This window comes from Saccopteryx leptura, chromosome 13 (assembly GCF_036850995.1).
Source record: "Saccopteryx leptura isolate mSacLep1 chromosome 13, mSacLep1_pri_phased_curated, whole genome shotgun sequence".
Lineage (NCBI taxonomy): Eukaryota > Metazoa > Chordata > Mammalia > Chiroptera > Emballonuridae > Saccopteryx > Saccopteryx leptura.
This window is the reverse complement of record NC_089515.1, coordinates 25,757,735-25,778,198: the sequence shown is the minus strand read 5'-3', so window position 1 is coordinate 25,778,198 and position 20,464 is coordinate 25,757,735. Positions and strand designations below refer to the sequence as shown.

The 20,464-nt window shown below is 46.0% G+C and overlaps 2 protein-coding genes across 10 annotated transcripts in view; both read right to left on the bottom strand.

Moving 5' to 3' along the window:
- The window catches only part of OGA (O-GlcNAcase), a 31,779-nt gene extending 21,641 nt beyond the window's left edge, over positions 1 to 10,138 (bottom strand). For both annotated transcript variants that reach the window (XM_066355936.1, XM_066355937.1), the window contains exons 1-4: positions 9,494 to 10,138; positions 5,486 to 5,537; positions 4,195 to 4,292; positions 977 to 1,107 (exon numbers count right to left, since the gene is read on the bottom strand). In XM_066355936.1, the coding sequence (XP_066212033.1) occupies positions 977 to 1,107; positions 4,195 to 4,292; positions 5,486 to 5,537; positions 9,494 to 9,692 (480 nt within the window). In that variant the 5' untranslated portion in view covers positions 9,693 to 10,138. The remainder of the gene's footprint in view (positions 1 to 976; positions 1,108 to 4,194; positions 4,293 to 5,485; positions 5,538 to 9,493) is intronic.
- A 7,726-nt stretch (positions 10,139 to 17,864) lies between these two features.
- Positions 17,865 to 20,464, bottom strand: part of KCNIP2 (potassium voltage-gated channel interacting protein 2) — a 30,319-nt gene continuing 27,719 nt past the window's right edge. For 4 of the 8 annotated variants that reach the window (XM_066355968.1, XM_066355965.1, XM_066355970.1 and 1 more), the window contains 4 exons: positions 20,335 to 20,442; positions 20,065 to 20,169; positions 19,866 to 19,928; positions 17,865 to 19,435 (listed from right to left, as the gene is read on the bottom strand). In XM_066355968.1, the coding sequence (XP_066212065.1) occupies positions 19,337 to 19,435; positions 19,866 to 19,928; positions 20,065 to 20,169; positions 20,335 to 20,442 (375 nt within the window). In that variant the 3' untranslated portion in view covers positions 17,865 to 19,336. Of the gene's footprint in view, positions 19,566 to 19,865; positions 19,929 to 20,064; positions 20,170 to 20,334; positions 20,443 to 20,464 lie in introns of all 8 variants that reach the window. The other 4 variants (XM_066355966.1, XM_066355973.1, XM_066355972.1 and 1 more) reach the window with 1 other exon arrangement.

The window sequence follows — 20,464 nt, the reverse complement described above, 5'->3', positions numbered from 1 at the left end:
CCCATTTTTTCCATTTGAACTTGCATACAATATGTGGAAATATTCCAACAAAGGTTCTACTATGTGGCCTGCACCTTAGTTGTTAATTATAAAAGACCAAACTCAGAAAAATACAAAAACATGAATAAGTAATTTTAAGACATGAAAAACCTAGGCAGGCCCAAAAGACACACTGATCCTAATTAATCTCTTTGCACGTAAACCTTATAACTAGGCCATCAATCAGAAAGACCACCACAGCAGAACTTGATCAAACAGGGAAATTACCTCTTAAAACGCTTCTTCATGGAAATGTAACTACTTTAAGTTTTTACCAGCCATTTTAATACAAGTAACATAAACCTTGGCCTAAAAACATATATATTTATATACTAGCAAATGTATCTGCAAACTTAACTTTACAAAAAAAGCCGTGCAGCTTTTTGTTAAGTAGAATTCAAACTTCAACTGGTTCACCAACAGCTTATGGGTTTATCCATTTTTCTTCTCATCTTGGGAAATTAATCATTTCGGATGAATTATATCTCTTCTATGTAACTGAGGGAACTGATATCTAACAGGTAAAACCCTCTGTTTCTATAGCCTCAGTCACAAATTCATTCACGCACCCACACAAAGATTCTCAACAAGTGGTTCTGGACCACTTACTGGAGCATCATATGAAATAACTCCACACCCCAAATAAGTTTAAGAATCTCTGGGAATGGAGTATATTAGTCAGTATCTTTAAAGCATCGCTTCTAAGCATTCTTTTAAGAAAATCCTAATGAAAAATGAAGTTTGAAAAACACTGGTACCCCCAGCAAATTAACTCACTTTAGAAAGTATCCCTCTATCAAAAGCATTAAAGTAAAAAATCTATAAAAAAACAAAACATGTCAATCTGGTTCCCTTTTAATATCATTAAAGTGATTTAGGAAACTTAAGTTTCAGGTACTGATTCAAGGAAAAATAATTAAAAAATTAAAGAAGTTACCTGGTCCAGTTTGCGTTTCAGTGTAGAAACTTCTTTGGGATTAGAAAAGGTAATATCCAATCCAGGTGAGATAGCATAGATGAACTCTATCTCATATTCCCGGGCAGCAGAGATGAGAGTCATAAGTTGTTCTAAAGAAGAGTCCATATTTTTAGAAAGAAGCACAGAGAAAATTCAAAGAACCTTACCTTTTAATTGAAGAGGTCATTTTCTCCAATTTACAAGGAGTCAAGAAAGGAAGTTCCTTAACCACACAAAATTGTCATGTTCAATGTGGTAATAAAAAAGAAAAGTTCAATGTGATAATAAAAAAGAAAAACCCTGGCCAGTTGGTCAGTGATAGAGCATCTGCCTGGTGTGTAGAAGTCCTAGGTTCAATTCCCAGTCAGGGCACACAGGAGAAGTGACCATCTGCTTCTCCTCCCTCTCCCCACCTTGCTCTCTCTTCTCCTCCTGCAGCCATGGCCCCATTGGTACTAGTAAGTTGGCCCTAGGCACTGAGGATGGCTCTGTGTCCTCCTGCCTCAAGCACTAAAAATAGCTCGGTTGCCAAGCAACAGTGCCAGATGGGCAGAGCATTGCCCCATAGGGGGCTTGCCTGGTGAAGGCCTTAACAATTCTGACCCATCATCTTTTTAACTACAGAAACAATATTCCTTACACATCTTAAGTTTTTAAAACATGACCCTGGCCAGGTAGCTTAGTTGGTTCGAGTGTGGTCCTGACATGCCAAGGTTGCAGGTTCAATCCCATCAATCAACCAATAAATGCATGGATGAGTAGAACAACAAATCGATATTTCTCTCTAAAATCAAAGAAAAACTAATTAAATAAAACCATGACAGTTTTTCCTAAGTATTTTGAAACACTATTCCATAACACAGGACGTATCTTTTTTTTAAAGATTTTATTTATTGCTCTTAGAGAAAGTAAAGAGAGAAAAGGGGGCAGGGGGGAGGGTGGGAAGCATCAACTCGTAGTAGTTGCTTCTGGTATATGCCTTGACCAGGCAAGCCAGGGGTTTCAAATCGGCGACTTCAGCATGCCAGGTCAACACCTTATCCACTGTGCCACCACAGGGCAGGCAGGATTTCTTTCTTTTTTTTTTCTTTTTCTTTTTTTGAGACAGAGTCAGAGAGAGGGACAGATAGGGACAGACAGGAAGGGAGAGAGATGAGAAACATCAATTCTTCGTTGCGGCTCCTTAGTTGTTCACTGATTGATTTCTCATATGTGTCTTGACCCAAGGGGCTACAGCAGACCAACTAACCCCTTGCTCAAGCCGGCAACCTCAGGGTTTCAAACCTGGGTCCTCCACATCTGTCCACTGCACCACAGCCTGGTCAGGCCAGGCAGGATATCTTTAAGTAAGCTTCAGTGGTTTCTCAAAATAAGCATTTGACTATTTTAATTATGGATCACATTAAAGTTCGTTACCAGCATCTCCAGAAAATAATTACGTTGAAGACACACTTAAATTATATAAAGTAGTAAACAACACTCATAAGATGGGATTAAGTTTTAATTGCTTCTTCATAATTTAAGAAAACTTTTATCTTCAGTGCCTTGGCTGGCCTCTGCAACCAAACATCTTATATGTACGTATCATTTAATTTCAAGTATGAAAATATTTCCCCATTCACTCAAGCCCCCCCAAAGCATCATTTGTATTTACAAATTTAAAATAACTCACTCAACATAAGAACACACATAACAGGGATAGTTTGAGATTACTTTTCACTATAGTACAGATCTGGACTAGGGTGGTCTTTATTTTTCAGAAGAAATAAGCGGAGGGCAGTCAGACAGACTCCTGCATGCGCCCAACCAGGATCCACCCGGCATACCCACCAGGGGGTGATGCTCTGCCCATCTGGGGCATTGCTCCATTGCGGCCAGAGCCATTCTAGTGCCTGAGGCAGAGACCATGGATAGTCCTCAGAAATCGGGCCAACTTTGCTCCAATGGAATCTTGGCTGCGGGAGGGGAAAAGAGAGCTTAAGAGGAAGGAGAGGGGGAAGGGTGGAAAAGCAGATGGGCACTTCTCCTGTGTGCCCTGACCGGGAATTGAACCTGGGGCTTTCAAGAATCGAACCCAGGACTTCCATATGCCGAGCTGACGCTCTACCACTGAGCCAACCGGCCAGGGCTGAGGTCTTTATTTTAAATAAAGACAGGACTGCCTGACAAGGCGGTGGTGCAGTGGATAGAGCATCGAACTGGGACGCAGAGGACCCAGGTTTGAAACCCCAAGGTCACCAGCTTGAGCGACGGCTCACCAGTTTGAGCATGAAATTATAAACATGACCCCATGGTCACTAGCTCTGCTGTAGGGACCCTCCCCTCGTCAAGGCACATATGAGAAAGCAATCAATGAACAACTAAGGTGCTGCAACGAAGAACTGATGCTTCTCATCTCTCTCCCTTTCTGTCTGTCCCTCTCTCTCTGTCACACACACAAAAAAAGACAGGACTAATATAGATAGTAACGAAGTAGTCAAGACCAAAACATACTTGAGCCTAAAGCAAAAAAATCAATACTGTATTTCCCTGTGTATAAGACGCACCCTTTTCTGAAATTTTTGGGGGTCTAAAAACTGGGTGCTTCTTATATAGTAGTTGTAGGTTTTTCTCATTTTTTTCGCAAAGATGAGGAATTGTATGAATTTTACAATGAATAAAACTTAAGTTCACTAACTTTATGTAATATTTTTCAAATTTCAGGCCCCAAAATTAAGGTGTGTCTTATACATGGGGAAATATGATAATACCAATCCTATCTTTGTTTAAAATTTTGGTCTTTTGTTTGGGGATTTCTTTTCTTTTCTTCCTTTCTTTCTTTTGCACATTAACTTTGGCTTTAAAAACTATATAAAATATTGTTTCCATGATTTTTTTCCAAGTCCTATAAAATTTACACCAAAATGGTATGGGCCATGCCTCGCCCTAGACTTAACCTTGCTTCAGGACCTCTTTCGTCCAGTAGCCCTCTGTTTAGACCACTGCCGAAGTCAAAACATATCATTTCTGACCACAGAACAGGTGGAGTCAGACTAGCACACCCATGAAATCACACAATGGCTTTGCTGTTAGTGCTACTCTTTCAATCTGCACTAATTCATGTAGTTACCAAACAGTAGAAAACTACCTACAAAATGAAAATACTTTTTCTTTACATATTCTGAATATACAGATTTTTAAAAAAAGAAAAAGATTACCAGCTTCCTCCACTGAATACATCTCTCGCCAAAACATCCTATGTTTGTAGTCATCTTTTGGGGCATACAAGTATGTATTTAATTCCCATTTCTGGAGCCTTAAAGGGAAAGAAAATTACATATGTATAAACAGGCAACATGCATAGGCTATAAATCTCAATTTTTTTCCTTTTCTTAAAATATCTCAATCTCTCCATCAAAGCTAATAATATACTGGAGCAGTAGCTTTCAACCGTTTTGTAATCCACTGGAATTGTAAAAAAATATTACAAATGCCAGCATGTTAAAGAGTCTTAACTAAGGCCCTGGCCGGTTGGCTCAGTGATAGAGCATCGGCCTGGCGTGCGGAAGTCCCGGGTTCAATTCCTGGCCAGGGCACACAGGAGAAGTGCCCATCTGCTTCTCCACCTCTCCCCCTCTCCTTCTTCTCTGTCTCTCTCTTCCCTTCCCGCAGCCGAGGCTCCACTGGAGCAAAAGATGGCCCAGGTGCTGGGGATGGCTCCATGGCCTCTGCCCCAGGCGCTAGTGTGTCTCTGGTCGCAACAGAGAGACCCTCCCCCCCCATGGGCAGAGCATTGCCCCCTGGTGGGCGTGCCAGGTGGATCCCGGTTGGCGGCATGCAGGAGTCTGACTGCCTCCCTGTTTCCAGCTTCAGAAAAATACAAAAAAAAAAGGGGGGGGGGTCTTTTTTTTTTTTTTTTTCCTGAAGCTGGAAACGGGGAGAGACAGTCAGACAGACTCCCGCATGCGCCCCACCGGGATCCACCCAGCACGCCCACCAGGGGCGATGCTCTGCCCACCAGGGGGCGTCGCTCTGCCGAGACCAGAGCCACTCTAGCGCCTGGGGCAGAGGCCAAGGAGCCATCCCCAGCGCCCGGGCCACCTTTGCTCCAATGGAGCCTTGGCTGCGGGAGGGGAAGAGAAAGACAGAGAGGAAGGAGGGGGTGGGGGGGTGGAGAAGCAAATGGGCGCTTCTCCTATGTGCCCTGGCCAGGAATCGAACCGGGGTCCCCCGCACGCCAGGCCGACGCTCTACCGCTGAGCCAACCGGCCAGGGCGAAAAAAAGGGTCTTAACTAAAAACACAGCTCTTGGGTGAGGCAGGTGAGGCCCAAAACCTATTTGGCTTCCCCAGGAAAGGTTGAAAACCAATGGTTGAAGTAAAAAAGAAGTAAAAGAACAACTCCTGAAACTAAGAAATATTCAAATTGCACACGACCTATTGTTAGTATTTCTTCAAACAAACAAAAAAAAATGTTAATTTTAAGACTTCACAATAAAATAAATTTTACCTTCTAAAGAGTTCTTTTCTCTGTTCCATAACCCAAGGTCGTCCATAAAATCCTGGATTTAAAGAAAAAATAAAATTAGGACTTTAAAGTTTCAAAATGTGTTAAAATCGTTTGAAAAAAGGTTACAATACAATCTCGTTTTGTAAAAAATATGTACAATACACGAAAATCTGCCCCTGGCCAGGTAGTCTCAGTTGTACCAATACCCCCCAAGTCAGAACACATACAATACGCCAACAATTGTGAATGCACAATTAAGTAAAACAACAAATAGATGTTTTTTGTTTTGTTTTGTGTTCAGATGGGCGCTTCTCCTGTGTGCCCTGGCCGGGAATTGAACCCAGGACTCCTGCACGCCAGGCCAACGCTCTACCACTGAGCCAACCGGCCAGGGCTTGCATCCTCTCTGTCTCTCTCTTCCCCTCCCGCAGCCGGGGCTCCACTGGAGCAAAGTTGGCCCAGGTGCTGAGGATGGCTCTATGGCCTCTGCCTCGGGGGGCTGGAATGGCTCTGGTTGCAACAGAGCCACACCCCAGATGGGCAGAGCATCGCCCCCTGGTGGGCATGCCAAGTGGACCCCAGTAGGGCGCATGCGGGAGTCTGTCTGACTGCCTCCCCATTTCAGCTTCAGAAAAGTACAAAAAAAAAGAAATATAATTAAATCTAATTTTTATTACTTTTGTATTGACTGATTTTATAGAGGAAGGGAGAGAAACACATTTGTTGTTCCACTCATTTATGCATTCATTGGTTGATTCCTGCATCCAACTGCAACATTGGGGCATCCAGACAACACTCTACCCAAATGAGCTACAAACCAGGGCTAAATCTAACTTCTAAAAAGATTATCTCAGTCTTACAATGGTGGAAAGGATACAAAGTAATCCAAAAATGCTATTAATAATAATTACTACACCTAGGAGGGGAGTTAAAATTGCTTTTAAAGGAAGGAGGTAGGAAAATAATCAAGAACAGAATTAGAGCTTGCTCTCCCCTCCCCAGAGCACTCCTTTCTTCCCTTTTCTAAACCCTAAGAGACTTGCAACCAGGGAGCAATGGCAGCACCAGCTCATCCTGGGCTAACTCCCTGAACCTGTCTCCAAGGCCCCCTTTTCTCTGACATTCCAAGGAGCGCGCCTAGGCTCATTCTCTCCCAGAACATTTCTAGAGAGCCAGAGCAGCTCCGCTTAGGCTCTCTCCTGTTGCTTCTTCTATCCAAAACCTCTCCATTTCACTGATCCCAGCTTTAATAAAAGTACTACCAAACAAACAAAGAATTTTTAAGAACTGAATCAAAAAAGATTCTGACTGACCTAATTTTATCACTTTTTTTTTTCAAGTTTCTGATATACTAAAAAAGGGCCCAAAATATGCCTTAAACTACAATCACAACAAATTCAACAGTGGAACTGGCCCAAAACAGAAGCTCTCAAGCAATCTCAATTCCAGAGCAAAGGTTTGAACAACTGAAAATTCAAGGACAAGACTTGCCCAGTGTGTGCAGGGAGAGGGAGGGGAGGTGGGGGGTTAGAGCACAAAGCACTAGTCATGCATACTGCAGGAAGCAAACCTGCAAACTGATGACTTAAATAGTGGTGTAAGCACCCAACCCATACTGGTATTTGGAGCTCATTGTTGAGTTGTGCTTATCATACTTTATAGCTTGCCTAATCTTTCTTTTCCACCTCTCTCAATCTAATCATCTTATCTTACAAGAGATAAGGACACCCTCTCAGAAGTACTATGAAGATGGCAATCTTGACAATTCAATGTTACCCTTACAGGTGGATCACCCTCTTAAGGTGATCCTGCCTTAAATAGGTAAAATTTATACAAGTTCTTATAGCTTTCCTAGAACATTTAGCATTACCATTTTTATCTTCAAGGCTCAGGCATTAAACATCCTTTTAGAGTTGCTTCATTATAAATAAATATTTTTCAAGTGTTTAACGTTTCAGTCTTCAGAAGCCCTAACTCTCCTCTTTGAGAGTCAGGTTGGTTTTGGTTAATGGATACCACAAAGAGGAAGCAGTGCTGTTATACACAGAAGTTAAAATCAACAAAGGTCTGTGAGGGAAAGGAAAGGAAAAAAAAAAGAATCCTGGCAATATCTACAGTATTTTTATCCTCATTCATTTTTAGGAATAGTGCCAACTAACAAGTACATAAAAAGAGAAAAATCAGGTGCTTAGCCACCAGGAAAATATAGAACGGAATGTAATGGATGAGGGACAACACCTGAGTGAGGCCAGTTTCCTTAGGCTCACTCTAGTAAGATTTCTGTATCCCTCAGCATTCCTTCCCAGCCCTCCACATCAAGATCTGATGACAAAATTCAAATTCTTTTTTTCTAGAATCTCCCTGCACTCAGGCGCAACAAATATGTCAACAGATAAGTCACACAAAGCAATCACGCTTTCATAAACTTTAACTCCAAATTCAAAAGCAGTTTTCCATTCTGTCTTCCCCTAAACAGTGCAAGTTAACTTGGCTGAACTCTTGCACTCCTTACTGCAAATTAGTCTGTTCTCCCCTACAATTTATCTAAAATACAATAATAACCAACACCTATCTTTCAAATGAATACCCTATGCCAGTAATTTTCAACTGGTGAGCTGCAAGAATTTTTAAAACATGCAATACCTGACTTTTTAGTCGGGCACTGGTCTCTTTTCCCTTGTTAAAAAAAAGGGGGGGGGGCAGCCAACACAGTAATAGCCAAGTAGTGTGAATGAATTAAAATTATACCTATTTTTCAGGGTGATGGGTATGCAACATAATTGGACAAGATAACCTGGACATGTTATCTTTGAATAAATGTATCTTGATTTACTGATGTCACCCCATTAAAAAAAAAAAAAAAATTGTACCTATTTTTCTTTGTCAGATCGACAAAAATATGTTTTTGATGTGCTGCGGAATTTTAGTAATTTGTGTACTATGTGATGAATAAGGTTGAAAATCGCTGTTCTATGCTAACACTGAAAAAGCTGAAGCTCTCAACTAAGACGGCAACTTTTCCTCTTTCGTATCATTTTGGTTTCTCATTACGACAAATGTTTACAGTTTTACTCCCAATACCATTACATACAGGATTAAATAAAGCAGACAGCTAAGAAACCCTGGGTAAGCCAAAATACTTCCGAAAAATCAAATATGTGCGTATTTCAGAAACTAATAATGTAACTGATTAATGCTTCCACAGAATATAAAGCCGAATATTTGACCATTATATTAATAAACTGTGACATAATCTCCTGGTCATTTTTCCCAACTACCAAAAAAGTCCATCATTCCTTTTAAATGGAAATAGGATAAGTCTCGAGACAAGCATTTTTAAATCTCTTCTGAAGTCACTAAATTAAAATTTCCTATCTCAGATATTAAAGTCAAAGCTTCTTCCCTCAAGGGCAAAGCACAGTAGTTGGCAAAGGGCAATTCTCTAGGCTGCAAATGAATCTTCAAAGGGTGGGGGTGGGGGGGTGATTGGCTGGCAAAAAAAAATTCTAAGCCAAAAGGAATTAATCCGTTAAACCATAGGCCTGTTGTGTTTCTCTTCACCCCAGGAGTACAACAAGCACATTTGTGTGGGTTCTTTTTTCCCAAACAGGGGCGACAGTGTCACTACACACATACTCCCACTTGAACGCAGACCACCCTGGGGGACAGCATCCCCAGAACACACACCCGTGCGCGACTCCGAGCCCAGCACTGGGCTCCTTACCAACGCCTCCGCCGGGGAACGCGCGGCTCCGAGCCCGAGGCGGGTGGGGTCAGGCTTAATCGCCAGAGGGGAATTTCGACGCCATTTAAGAACGAGAGGGAAGCCTTGCCCACTTTCTCGCCTCCAGTTTGCAGGGTCAAATTTCAAACCCAAGGAAGTAACACCTTTTTAGAGCCCCCCCCCCCCCAGCGCCGCCGCCACCCCCTCCCGAGGACAGAACCTGTTAGTACCGGGGCGACGCGCGCGGGAGGACGTTCTCGCCCAGCCCACGCCAGAACGCTCACCTTCCACGACGCCGCACAGGAACCTCCGAGCCCCTCCTGCCGCCCCGGACACCGCTGCTCCCCCAGCCCCGGTGGGGTTGTCTTCTCCGGGAGCAGGAGTCGTCGGTGGCTCCAACGTTGCCCCCGCGGAGGTGGCAGGGTTGGCGTTGAGCTCGTTCTCCCGCTCCTCCAGCGCCGCCTGGCTCTCCTTCTGAACCATGCTCCTTCCCCCGACCGCCGCCACCTCTAAGGGTTCTCCTTGGCCTCCGTCCGTTGGGCCGCCGGCCCAGAGCCCTGGAGGGCCTCGGTTTCAAATGCTCGCCCCTCCGGCTGCCTCCCTTCCCCCTCTGCCCTTCCCCCTCCCACTCCGCAGAGACCCGAATGCCCGGATGAGAAGGGCGGCGGCACCGGAGTGAGCCCTTTGTCAGCCGCTGCCTCGGCGTCAGTGGGCGAGCCGAAGCCTAAGCCAAAAGCGGAGCTGCACTACTCGGCCTCTGGAGGCAGGTGCCCAGAGCTTCTCCTCTTGTTCTCAGTTAGCCTCTATTATCCTTCCTAAAACCTTAGTTCTGCCGTTCCCCCTAAAACCCCAAGATCTCTTCTGCCGCTGCTTCTTCCACCAGCTTCCTGTTTATCCGCACTGCGCCTGCGCTGGAGACCGGCTCAGACCGGTCCCCTTAGCCCGGCTCCCCCTCCCTCTTTTGGGCTAGCCTACTGACCTTCATTCAGTAGGGGGAAGAAGAACAGAAGAGATGCAAAAAACGGGAGGTAATGAAGGCAGTAGGCTGTACCATTTGTGTTCGCCACCCTCCAAAACGGGCCAGGAGCTCTAGGACGGACCATTACCCCACCCAAACAAGGGGAGTATGGGAGGAGGCTGCAGCGGGTTCGGGCAATTGGGATTAGGGAAAAAGAGAAGCGTTTACTCTCGCAATGCGCAGGCGCGGAAACGAAGCTCCTAATTTTTAAAAACATAGGGAGGAACTGACCTATTTCTACTGAGATTCTTCTAATAGATTGGCTCATTACAACAGCCTGACCCAGGCCTGTTCTGTCAAGAAAACACTCCCAAGAAGCACAGCTAACCCCTGTGTCTTCAATCATTATTCCCTACCCCCAGCTTGGCACTACCCCTTTAAATAAAAAATTTAATCATTCGTCTGTTCATTCATGGGACACCTATAGACCTTGCCTAATGCTGGGCTCTTGGGCCACTATAAGCTCACGGTATAGCGGTGGAGACAACCAAGTACAGTCCTTCTTTTCAGTATCCAAGTGTTGCCAGAGCACATAATGGCACTGATCTAATCTTCTTTTGGGAAGAGGTGGTGCTTTTGAGCTGGATGTTAAAAAATGAAGAGGAGTTGGCCAGATTGAGTAGTGAGGAAGGGAAAAGAACACCAGATAAAAAGAAACAAAGTACAAATTAGAGAGGAGTGAAAAGGCCTAGCTTGTTTGGGAATGGGGGGGCGTGAAGTGTGAGGGAGAAATGAGATCCCTTGGGCATCAGCACAAACATCATTTCCTTGGGGATGCCTTCCCTAAGTCTTAGGTGGGCTTAGATCCTGTATGTTCTCAGAGCTCCCTGTAATCCTGTCATAGTTTACATTTATGTTGAGAGACCTGTCTCAACTTGTGAGATAAAAATGTGAAATGAGCACTGAAGTCTCATTCTGATTATTAAGACTTAGTATTGTTGCCTGGCCTGTGGTGGCTCAGTAAATAGAGTCACCTGGAAAGCTGAGGTCACAAGTTCAAAACCCTGGGCTTGGCACATGATAAGGAATCAATCAATAAACAACTAAAGTGAAGTAACTATGAGTGGATACTTCTCGCTCCCCATCCCTCTCTCTTCTCTCTCTGTACTATCAATAAATAAAATCTTTTTTAAAAAAGATATAATATTGTCCATCTTACACTTTAATCTTATATTCGACGACTCCAGCAGTAGCCTAACTTGTAGCTCCAGAGAGCTACTCTTATAAACCCTCTTCTTTTTAGTCCTGGAGTGTTGAGATTGGGGTTAAGAAGGAGCATTTTCTTAGGGAATTTCCTGTGATAACTACTGGAGATCATAAGCAACTTCACTGGATACTGTGATCACTTGAGGGATTTGGGGGATGTCATTCCAGCTGATCCCAGCCCTTAGTCTCATAAAACATTCCTTTTTGCCTCACACTTCACACCATGCATCTATTAGCAAGTCAATAGCCACAATTTCATCTATTCTCCATAGTCCAGACTCTGAGGTCTGTGGCCCAGGAAAGATCTCCCTTACATATCTGTACCTTTCAACTCGTAGTTGTGGCACTTAGCTAATCATTGATTGCTTCTTATACATGCCTTGACTGGGGGGGCTCCAGCCAAGCCAATGACCCTTTGCTCAAGCCAGCAATCTTGGGCTCAAGCCAGTGACCTTGAGCTTCAAGCCAGCGACCTTCGGGCTCAAGCCAATGACCATGGGATCATGTTGATGAACCCACACTCAAGCCGATGACACCGTGCTCAAGCTCAGGGGTCGGGAAACTTTTTGGCTGAGAGAGCCATGAACGCCACATATTTTAAAATGCAATTTCGTGAGAGCCATACAACGACCTGTGTACATTATGCATTATCTAATAAAAAATTGGACCCGTAACCATGAACATGAGCGGTAGGAAATGATTGGATTGTAATACATGAGAATGTTTTATATTTTTAACGTCATTACTTTTTTTATTAAATATTTGTCTGCGAGCCAGATGCAGCCATCAAAAGAGCCACATCTGGCTCACAAGTCATAGGTTCCCGACCCCTGCTCAAGCTGGTGAGCCTGCACTCAAACCAGTGACCTCGAGGTTTCAAACCTGGGACTTCAGTGTCCCAGGTCAATGTACTTTTTACTGCTCCACCACTGGTCAGGATGTGCCTCTGAAATCTGAAGGGCAGTTCTTGCCACATACTTTCTCTCCTTACTGCACTTGCAATAGGAACCAAAGTTTAATAGAACTATGATAAATATTTGTGGAATGAATGAAATAGGGCCCTGCTCTCACAGAGTGTACATGTTGAAAAAACAGACCATAACAAATTCAATACGTACACAGGAATTCAGTTGGTGATAATTAATATGAAGGGAAGAAATTGAATGATGTGATAAAAAGCAACCAAAGCAAGGAAGGGCTTCTTTAGGTGGAAGAATAAGTAGTAATTCAGCTGACAGTGGCTTTGGCTAGCGAACAGCAGTGGAGACAGAGAGGTGGTGCACCTTTGGTGGTGGAATTGGTGATTGATAAAAGGGGGGTAGAGGCCCTGGCCGGTTGGCTCAGCGGTAGAGCGTCGGCCTGGCGTGCGGGGGACCCGGGTTTGATTCCCGGCCAGGGCACATAGGAGAAGCGCCCATTTGCTTCTCCACCCCCCCCCTCCTTCCTCTCTGTCTCTCTCTTCCCCTCCCGCAGCCAAGGCTCCATTGGAGCAAAGATGGCCCGGGCGCTGGGGATGGCTCCTTGGCCTCTGCCCCAAGCGCTAGAGTGGCTCTGGTCCCGGCAGAGCGATGCCCCAAAGGGGCAGAGCGTCGCCCCTGGTGGGCGTGCCGGGTGGATCCCGGTCGGGCGCATGCGGGAGTCTGTCTGACTGTCTCTCCCTGTTTCCAGCTTCAGAAAAATACAAAAAAAAAAAAAAAAAAGGGGGGGGGGTAGAGGGAGAGAAATGGAGAAGAAGAAATGAAGACTCCTAAATTTTGACCTGAACCACTATGTATATAGTCTCATTTATTGAAATGGGGAAGACTGGCAAAGCATGAATCAAAGTTCCATTTTGAACATGTTAAGTTTGACCTTTACAGCCTGACCTGCAATGACACAGTGGATAAAGTGTTCACCTAGAATGCCCTAGAATGCTGAGGCCGCCAGTTTGAAACCCCGGGCTTGCCTGGTCAAGGCACATATGGGAGTAGATGCTTCCTGCTCCTCCCCCTTCTCTCTCTCTCTCTCTTTTTCTCCCCTCTCTAAAAAAGAAAGAAAAAATAATTTTTTTTCTGACAGAGTCAGAGAGAAGGACAGATAGGGACAGACAGACCAGAAGGGAGAGAGATGAGAAGCATCAATTCTTCGTTGCGGCACTTTAGTTGTTCATTGATTGCTTTCTTTTTTTTTTTTTTTTTTTTTTTTTTTTTCTCTTTTTTTTTTTTTGCATTTTTCTGAAGCTGGAAACGGGGAGAGACAGTCAGACAGACTCCCGCATGCGCCCGACCGGGATCCACCCGGCACACCCACCAGGGGTGACGCTCTGCCCACCAGGGGGCGATGCTCTGCCCATCCTGGGCGTCGCCATGTTGCGACCAGAGCCACTCTAGCGCCTGGGGCAGAGGCCACAGAGCCATCCCCAGCGCCCGGGCCATCTTTGCTCCAGTGGAGCCTTGGCTGCGGGAGGGGAAGAGAGAGACAGAGAGGAAGGCGCGGCGGAGGGGTGGAGAAGCAAATGGGCGCTTCTCCTGTGTGCCCTGGCCGGGAATCGAACCTGGGTCCTCCGCACGCTAGGCCGACGCTCTACCGCTGAGCCAACCGGCCAGGGCCTGACTGCTTTCTCATATGTGCCTTGACCGGGGTGGGGGGGAGCTACAGCAGACTGAGTGACCCCTTGCTCAATCCAGCGACCTTGGGCTCAAGCTGATGAGCCTTGCTCAAACCAGATGAGCCCGCGCTCAAGCTGACGACCTCAAGGTCTTGAACCTGGGTCCTCCTCATCCCAGTCTGATGCACTGTCCACTGCACCACTGCCTGGTCAGTCAAGAATAAAATCTTTAAAAAAAAAGTTTGACCTTTACATGTCCACATGAAATGAATATGTCCAATAGGAATTGGATGGGTCTTGGAGCTCAGACAATTCTGGAAGTATAAACTTAGGAGTATTCTGCATATAGATGGTATTTAAACCATGGTGGAGAAGAGACTCAGGTCTCAGCTGTGGAGCCCAATGTTTAGAATTCCAGTTGAGGCCTGACGTGTGGTGGCACAGTGGATAAAGCGTCGACCTGGAATGCTGAGGTTGCCTGTTCAAAACCCTGGGCTTGCTTGGTCAAGGCACATATGGGAGTTGATGCTTCCTGCTCCTCCCTCCTTCTCTCTCTCTCTCTCTCTCTCTCTCTCTCTCTCTCTCCCTCTCTCTATATCCCTCTCTCTCCCCCTCTAATGAATAAATAAAGTCTTAAAAAATAAAAAAAAAGTCTTTAGAATTCCAGTTGAGAAGGATGAGTCTGCAAGGGAGGGCTGAGAAGGGGCAGCCAGAAATGTAAGAGAAAAACTGGGACGTATAAAATACTGGGAGGCAAGAAGGGAGGCTGTTTTGAGATGGAGCAGCTAAGGACATTCAGAGTCCAACCAACAGCCAGGAAAAAATCAGAACACCAACCTGTTTTATTCTGGTTACCATTTGTGTGCCCTGGGGCACTTTCCACTTCACTAGAAATTCTCAACTTCAGACTTCAACTTCCCTTGAACTTGGATCTATCCTAAAATATAGAGAATGTCTCCATACCTAACCCAGTTATACACACACACTCACCATGCTCATTCATCCAATCATATAATTATTGAATGTCTTTTATCTGCTAGGCCTCGAGCATAGGATGGTGAGGGTAAAAAAAACCTAGTCCAGGCACTCAAGGAGCCCTCAGAAGCTTACAGTGTATCAAAGAAGACAATCACTCAAATAAATATATACTTACAAACGAGAAGGGCCATGAAGGAAAAGTATTGTATATGAAAGCCTATCACAGTGTTACTTGTTTAAATTATGCATGACATGCACAGCATCCATCTTTTACACACAGATCTTTACTGTGCCACCAGGCCATCATGAACAGAGACTTAGGGGACTGGGTCCTATAAATGTTTCCTCTTTTGTACAATGGAAGCCTGAAAGGTAGACTAGATCACAGGTTCTTAACTTAGGGCCTAGGGTTGGGCTTCAGGAATACAAAAATAAACAGAAAAGTGTGCATTTTCATCCTTCTGGACAGTGGGCCCACAGCTTTCATCAGATCCCTCAGAGGAACTGTGACCCAAAGAAACCCGAGGGCCTACAGAGCAGATAATTGTGTGATGTGAGCAGGCATACATGACAAAATAGTGAACTATGGAAGCTTTTGTTTCTTGGCCACCATATCCTACCTTGACCTTGTCCATGTGTACAGTAATAGAATAGAAGGTCTGATCCCCCTTCTATGGATGGTGCAACTTAGTCACCATATGGTGGTGCCCTAGAGGAGGGATGGAAGGAACCTATCATTGGTGGCTACCTCTCTGGGAAGGAAACAAAGAAGTCTCCACCCCACCTAGGAAGTCTCTACTACCCTAGTATCATTTGCTCCATGGTAACCTGCCCTGGGTCCACTTCCTCTGATGCCCCATCATGTTTTTTTTTTTTAGGTTAGAGGAAGAGAGAAAGTGAGGCAGACTCCTGCATGCTCCCAGACTGGGATCTATGCAGCAACCATGTCTAGGTCCAATGCTTGAGTACCAAGCTATTTTTAGCACCTGAGGCCAACACTCAAACCATCCAAGCCATCCTCAGTGCCCAGGGCTACACTGCAACCAATTGAGCCACTGGCTGCAAGAGGGGAAAAAGAAGAGAAGGGGGATAGGAAGGCAGAGAGAAGCAAATGGTTGCCTCTCCTGTGTGCCCTGACTGGGAATTAAACCCAGGACATTCATACACTGGGCTGATGCCCTATCCACTGACCCATCAGCCAGGGCCTCCATCATTTAAAAAAAATATTTATTGATTGATTCTAGAGAGAGGAGAAAGAGAGAGAAAGGCAGGGAGGAGTGGGAAGCATCAACTTTTACTAGTTGTTTCTTGCATGTGCCTTAACCCAGCAAGCCCGGGGCTTAGAACCAGCAACCTCAGTGTTCCAGGTGGAAGCTCTATCCACAGAGCTGCCACAGATCAGGCCTGATCCCCCATCATTCTTGGCAAGAGAATAGACACAAATGTAGGTATGTCCATACTGGAGGCAAGGTTGGAATGTTTACACAACAAAATTTTCATTAGAAACTAAAGGTAATTCTGTCCCCACTCCAAAAACAAAAAGCACTTTGAGATTAACTGATATCTGTAAATTAGAAATTTTTTCTTTTTTTTTTCCTTTAGTGAGAGAGAGAGGGACAGACAGACAGGAAGAGAGAGAGATGAGAATCATCAAGTCTTCACTGCAGCTCCTTAGTTGTTCAGTGATTGCTTTTTCATATATGCCTTGACTGAGGGGCTCCAGCAGAGACAGTGACCCCTTGCTCAAGCTAGCAATCTTGGGCTCACACCAGCAACCATGTGGTCGTGTCTATGATCCCACACTCAAACCAGTGACCCTGCGCTGAAGTTGGTGAGCCCGTGCTAAGTCAAATGAGCCTGCGCTCAAGCTGGTGAGCTCATGCTCAAGTTGGATGAGCCCACACTCAAGCTAGCGACCTTGGGGCTTTGAACCTGGGTCCTCAATGTCCCAAGCCAATGCTCTATCTACTATACCACTGCCTGGTCAAGCTATATTTTTAAATATTTATTTTCTTTTCCAAGTGAGAGGAAGGGAGATAGGGAGACAGACTCCCAAATGCACCCCAACCAGCATCCACCCAGCAACCCATCTGGGGCCAATCTTTGCCCATCTTGGGCCATGATCACAACCAAGTTATTTTTTTAAAGACTTTTATTTATTCATTTTAGAGAGGAGAGAGAGAGCCAGACAGACGGAGAAGGGAGAGAGAAGGGGGGAAGGAGCAGGAAGCATGAACTCCCATATGTGCCTTGACTGTGCAAGCCCAGGGCTTCAAACCAGCAAACTCAGTGTTCCAGGTCGACACTTTATCCACTGCGTCACCACAGACCAGGCCACAACCAAGCTATTTTTAGCACCTGAGGCAGAGGCTTCATGTAGCCATCCTCAGTGCCCAGCGCTATGCACTGCAGGAAGGGAACAGAGAGAGAGAGAGAGAGGAGAGGGGTAGGGGTGGAGAAGCAGATGGTCACTTCTATGTGCCCTGACGAGGAATTGAACCTGAAACATCCACACACCGGGTCGACGCTCTACCTCTAAACCAACCAGCCAGAGCAGAAATTCTTGATTCAACCTGTAATAATGTCTAAACAAAAGATGGTTGGTTTGGCATAATCTTTAAGACAACAAGTCTTGTCTCTTCCTTGTCTCTAAGGAGAGAGGTTAACATGGGTACTTCTCCAAGGTCAGGTAGGTTTCCAACCCTTCCCGAACTATGCCTTGGTCTCCCACCAAGGGTGGGCCACACTATGGAAAAGAGGGAAAAGAGAGGTACTTTTGGTGGGCCTAAAAGGCTGCAGGTGCATGAATTAGAGGTTGTGAGGTATGTGTGGAGTAGGAGGGACAAAAAAGGCAGACAGCAGCCTGTGCATAGCCATTGTGTTTTATTGGATCTGGTATATTTCTTATTTTATAAAATATACAGAGGAGCCAAAAATGCAAAGCAGTCAACAGTGTTCTGATGGGAAGGAGCTTCCTGGGGGCTCTTCCCCTCAGATCCTGGCTAATGGGACAGGCGGTATATTAAGGAGTGACAGCATGGCAGGGGTACTAATGGTGACATGGTAGCTGTATCCTATGGTTCCTCCCTTCTAAGTGTGTTCAGGGGCATCTCTGGGTAGACTGAATAGAGCAAGAGGAGACCCTAGGTGAGAACTGAGGAGGATATGTGGGGGATTGGAATAGTCTGGGTAGATCAAAGATTCTAATGAATGTCCCCACAGTAGGTTCAGATGCTATGCCTGCCTCCCTCTTTCCCTTTTCCTCCAATGCATCCACTGGGTGGTCCCTAACTCACTCTATGCCAGTAGTCTGAACCTCTGGCAAGAATCAGCCAGGGCATCTCTTACCCATATTCCCCTGCTGCCACCACCACCATACAAACAGGAAGGAAGGAGAGGAAAAAATTCCAGGGATGGGCCCTGGCCGGTTGGCTCAGTGGTAGAGCGTCGGCCTGGCGTCCAGGAGTCCTGGGTTCGATTCCCGGCCAGGGCACATAGGAGAAGCGCCCATCTGCTTCTCCACCCCTCCCCCTCTCCTTCCTCTCTGTCTCTCTCTTCCCCTCCCACAGCCGAGGCTCCATTGGAGCAAAAGATGGCCCGGGCGCTGGGGATGGCTCCTTGGCCTCTGCCCCAGGTGCTAGAGGGGCTCTGGTCGCGACAGAGCAACGCCCCGGATGGGCAGAGCATCGCCCCCTGGTGGGCGTGCCGGGTGGATCCCGGTCGGGCGCATGCGGGAGTCTGTCTGCCTCCCTGTTTCCAGCTTCAGAAAAATACAAAAAAAAAAAAAAAATTCCAGGGATGAACCAGACATCATGATCCCAGCGACACTGAGCAGTGGAATGGGAGATTTCTGGGGTATTTCCAAAGAGACAAGTTCTTCTGAAGAGCCTGGAAACATATTCTGATGGCTTGGTGGCAGACCTGTGGAGCTCGGAGTGATATCCTGGCAATGCCTTAGCTCTCTCTCATTGACAGTTGTTAGGCCTTTCTGCTCTATATTCCAGCTACCTCCTAGGACCTAACCACTGGCTCAAGCCCAAGATTTCTCCCTTTACATTCTTGTCCTCCTCCTACAGAGCTCTCAAAAGCCCTGGTCTGAAATGTCAATCAGTGCCAAGGACAAAGCAACCTCTCTGAGAAGGGAGTCTTAGGGAAAATGTTTGAGATCAGGGATGGGGGAAGCACCATAGCAGGAGAAATTCTGTCTAGTTTTGTGGTTTCTAGAGTGGGGGTGAAAGGTGAAGAACCACTTAATTCCTATAGCAGAGGCATCCTCAGAACTGCGTGTCAGGCAGGAAGGGGGTGGGAGCTGTTGAACACCCAGCAGATATACTCTGCCTATTCCCTTGCCCCTTCGGCTCCAACAATCTGGACCACCGAATTCCCAGGCTCTTGGATTCCTACAGGCCCTAGGGCAGGGCTAGGGTGAGGACAGACCTGGGAAGAGAAGGGTGAGGTCCAACTGGACTAGGGCTACAGCATGGTGGCCCCAGGACGACCGGCCCCTTCTCCTGGGGACCTAGATGACATTGTCAAAGAGCTGCATGGACCTCATGATGTTCTCATCCTGTAGCCACGGTGTGAGAGAGGCAGATTGGAGAGAGAGAAAGAAAGAGAGCTGTCAGAGATAGGGAGAGAGACATTGAGTCATAAATGGGGAATTCAGAGACATAAAGAGGCAAGAGGGAAGGGAACACCCAGAGAGACCAGAGTGGGGAATGACAGGTCTCCCCGAGTTGTGAAAAAACAGAATTGGTAGTGGGGGTTAGTTAAAGAGATAATTCTCTTCCCAAAGGAGCCTTCTCCTATATCACTGAATTAGGCTCTGAGTCCAGACTGGGGAAATGTGGAGGGCAGGGACCTGTACCTTTTGACAAGACTCAATAAATTCCTCAATGGTCACCACGCCATCCTTGTTCCTGTCCATCTTCTGCAAAAAGGTAGTCAGGAGGGACAGCAGGAGGGATAGCAGGAGAGAGGCAGGTAGAATTCAGGTAAGTTCCCTACTGGGACCTCACCTTCTTCTCTTCACTCCAGGACCCACCAGCCTGCCCAGTCCCAAGCACCTGGAAGAAGCTCTCTACATGTTCTCTTGGGGCCTCCTCCCGGAGTGCAGGATACGTATACTTGCCCATCATGTCATAGATGGACTTCATGATATCAAGCATTTCCTGTTAGGCCAAGAAAGAGGATCCCTCCTTAGAGCCTCCAGCCTCCAAACCAGGAGACCAAGGGCCTAGGGTAGGATCACCCTTGCTGGTTAAACATATGTGGGTCCTATTTTCTTCCTAGGGGCCTTTTACACCTCCCCTCCAGCTCTTCAGTTCCCTGCACACCTCCTTGGTGATACAGCCATCCTTGTTGAGGTCATACAGGTTGAAGGCCCAGTTCAGCCTGTCGTCTATGGTTCCCCGAAGAATCACTGACAAACCAGCAACAAAATCCTGGGAAGGAGACAGGGGGGAA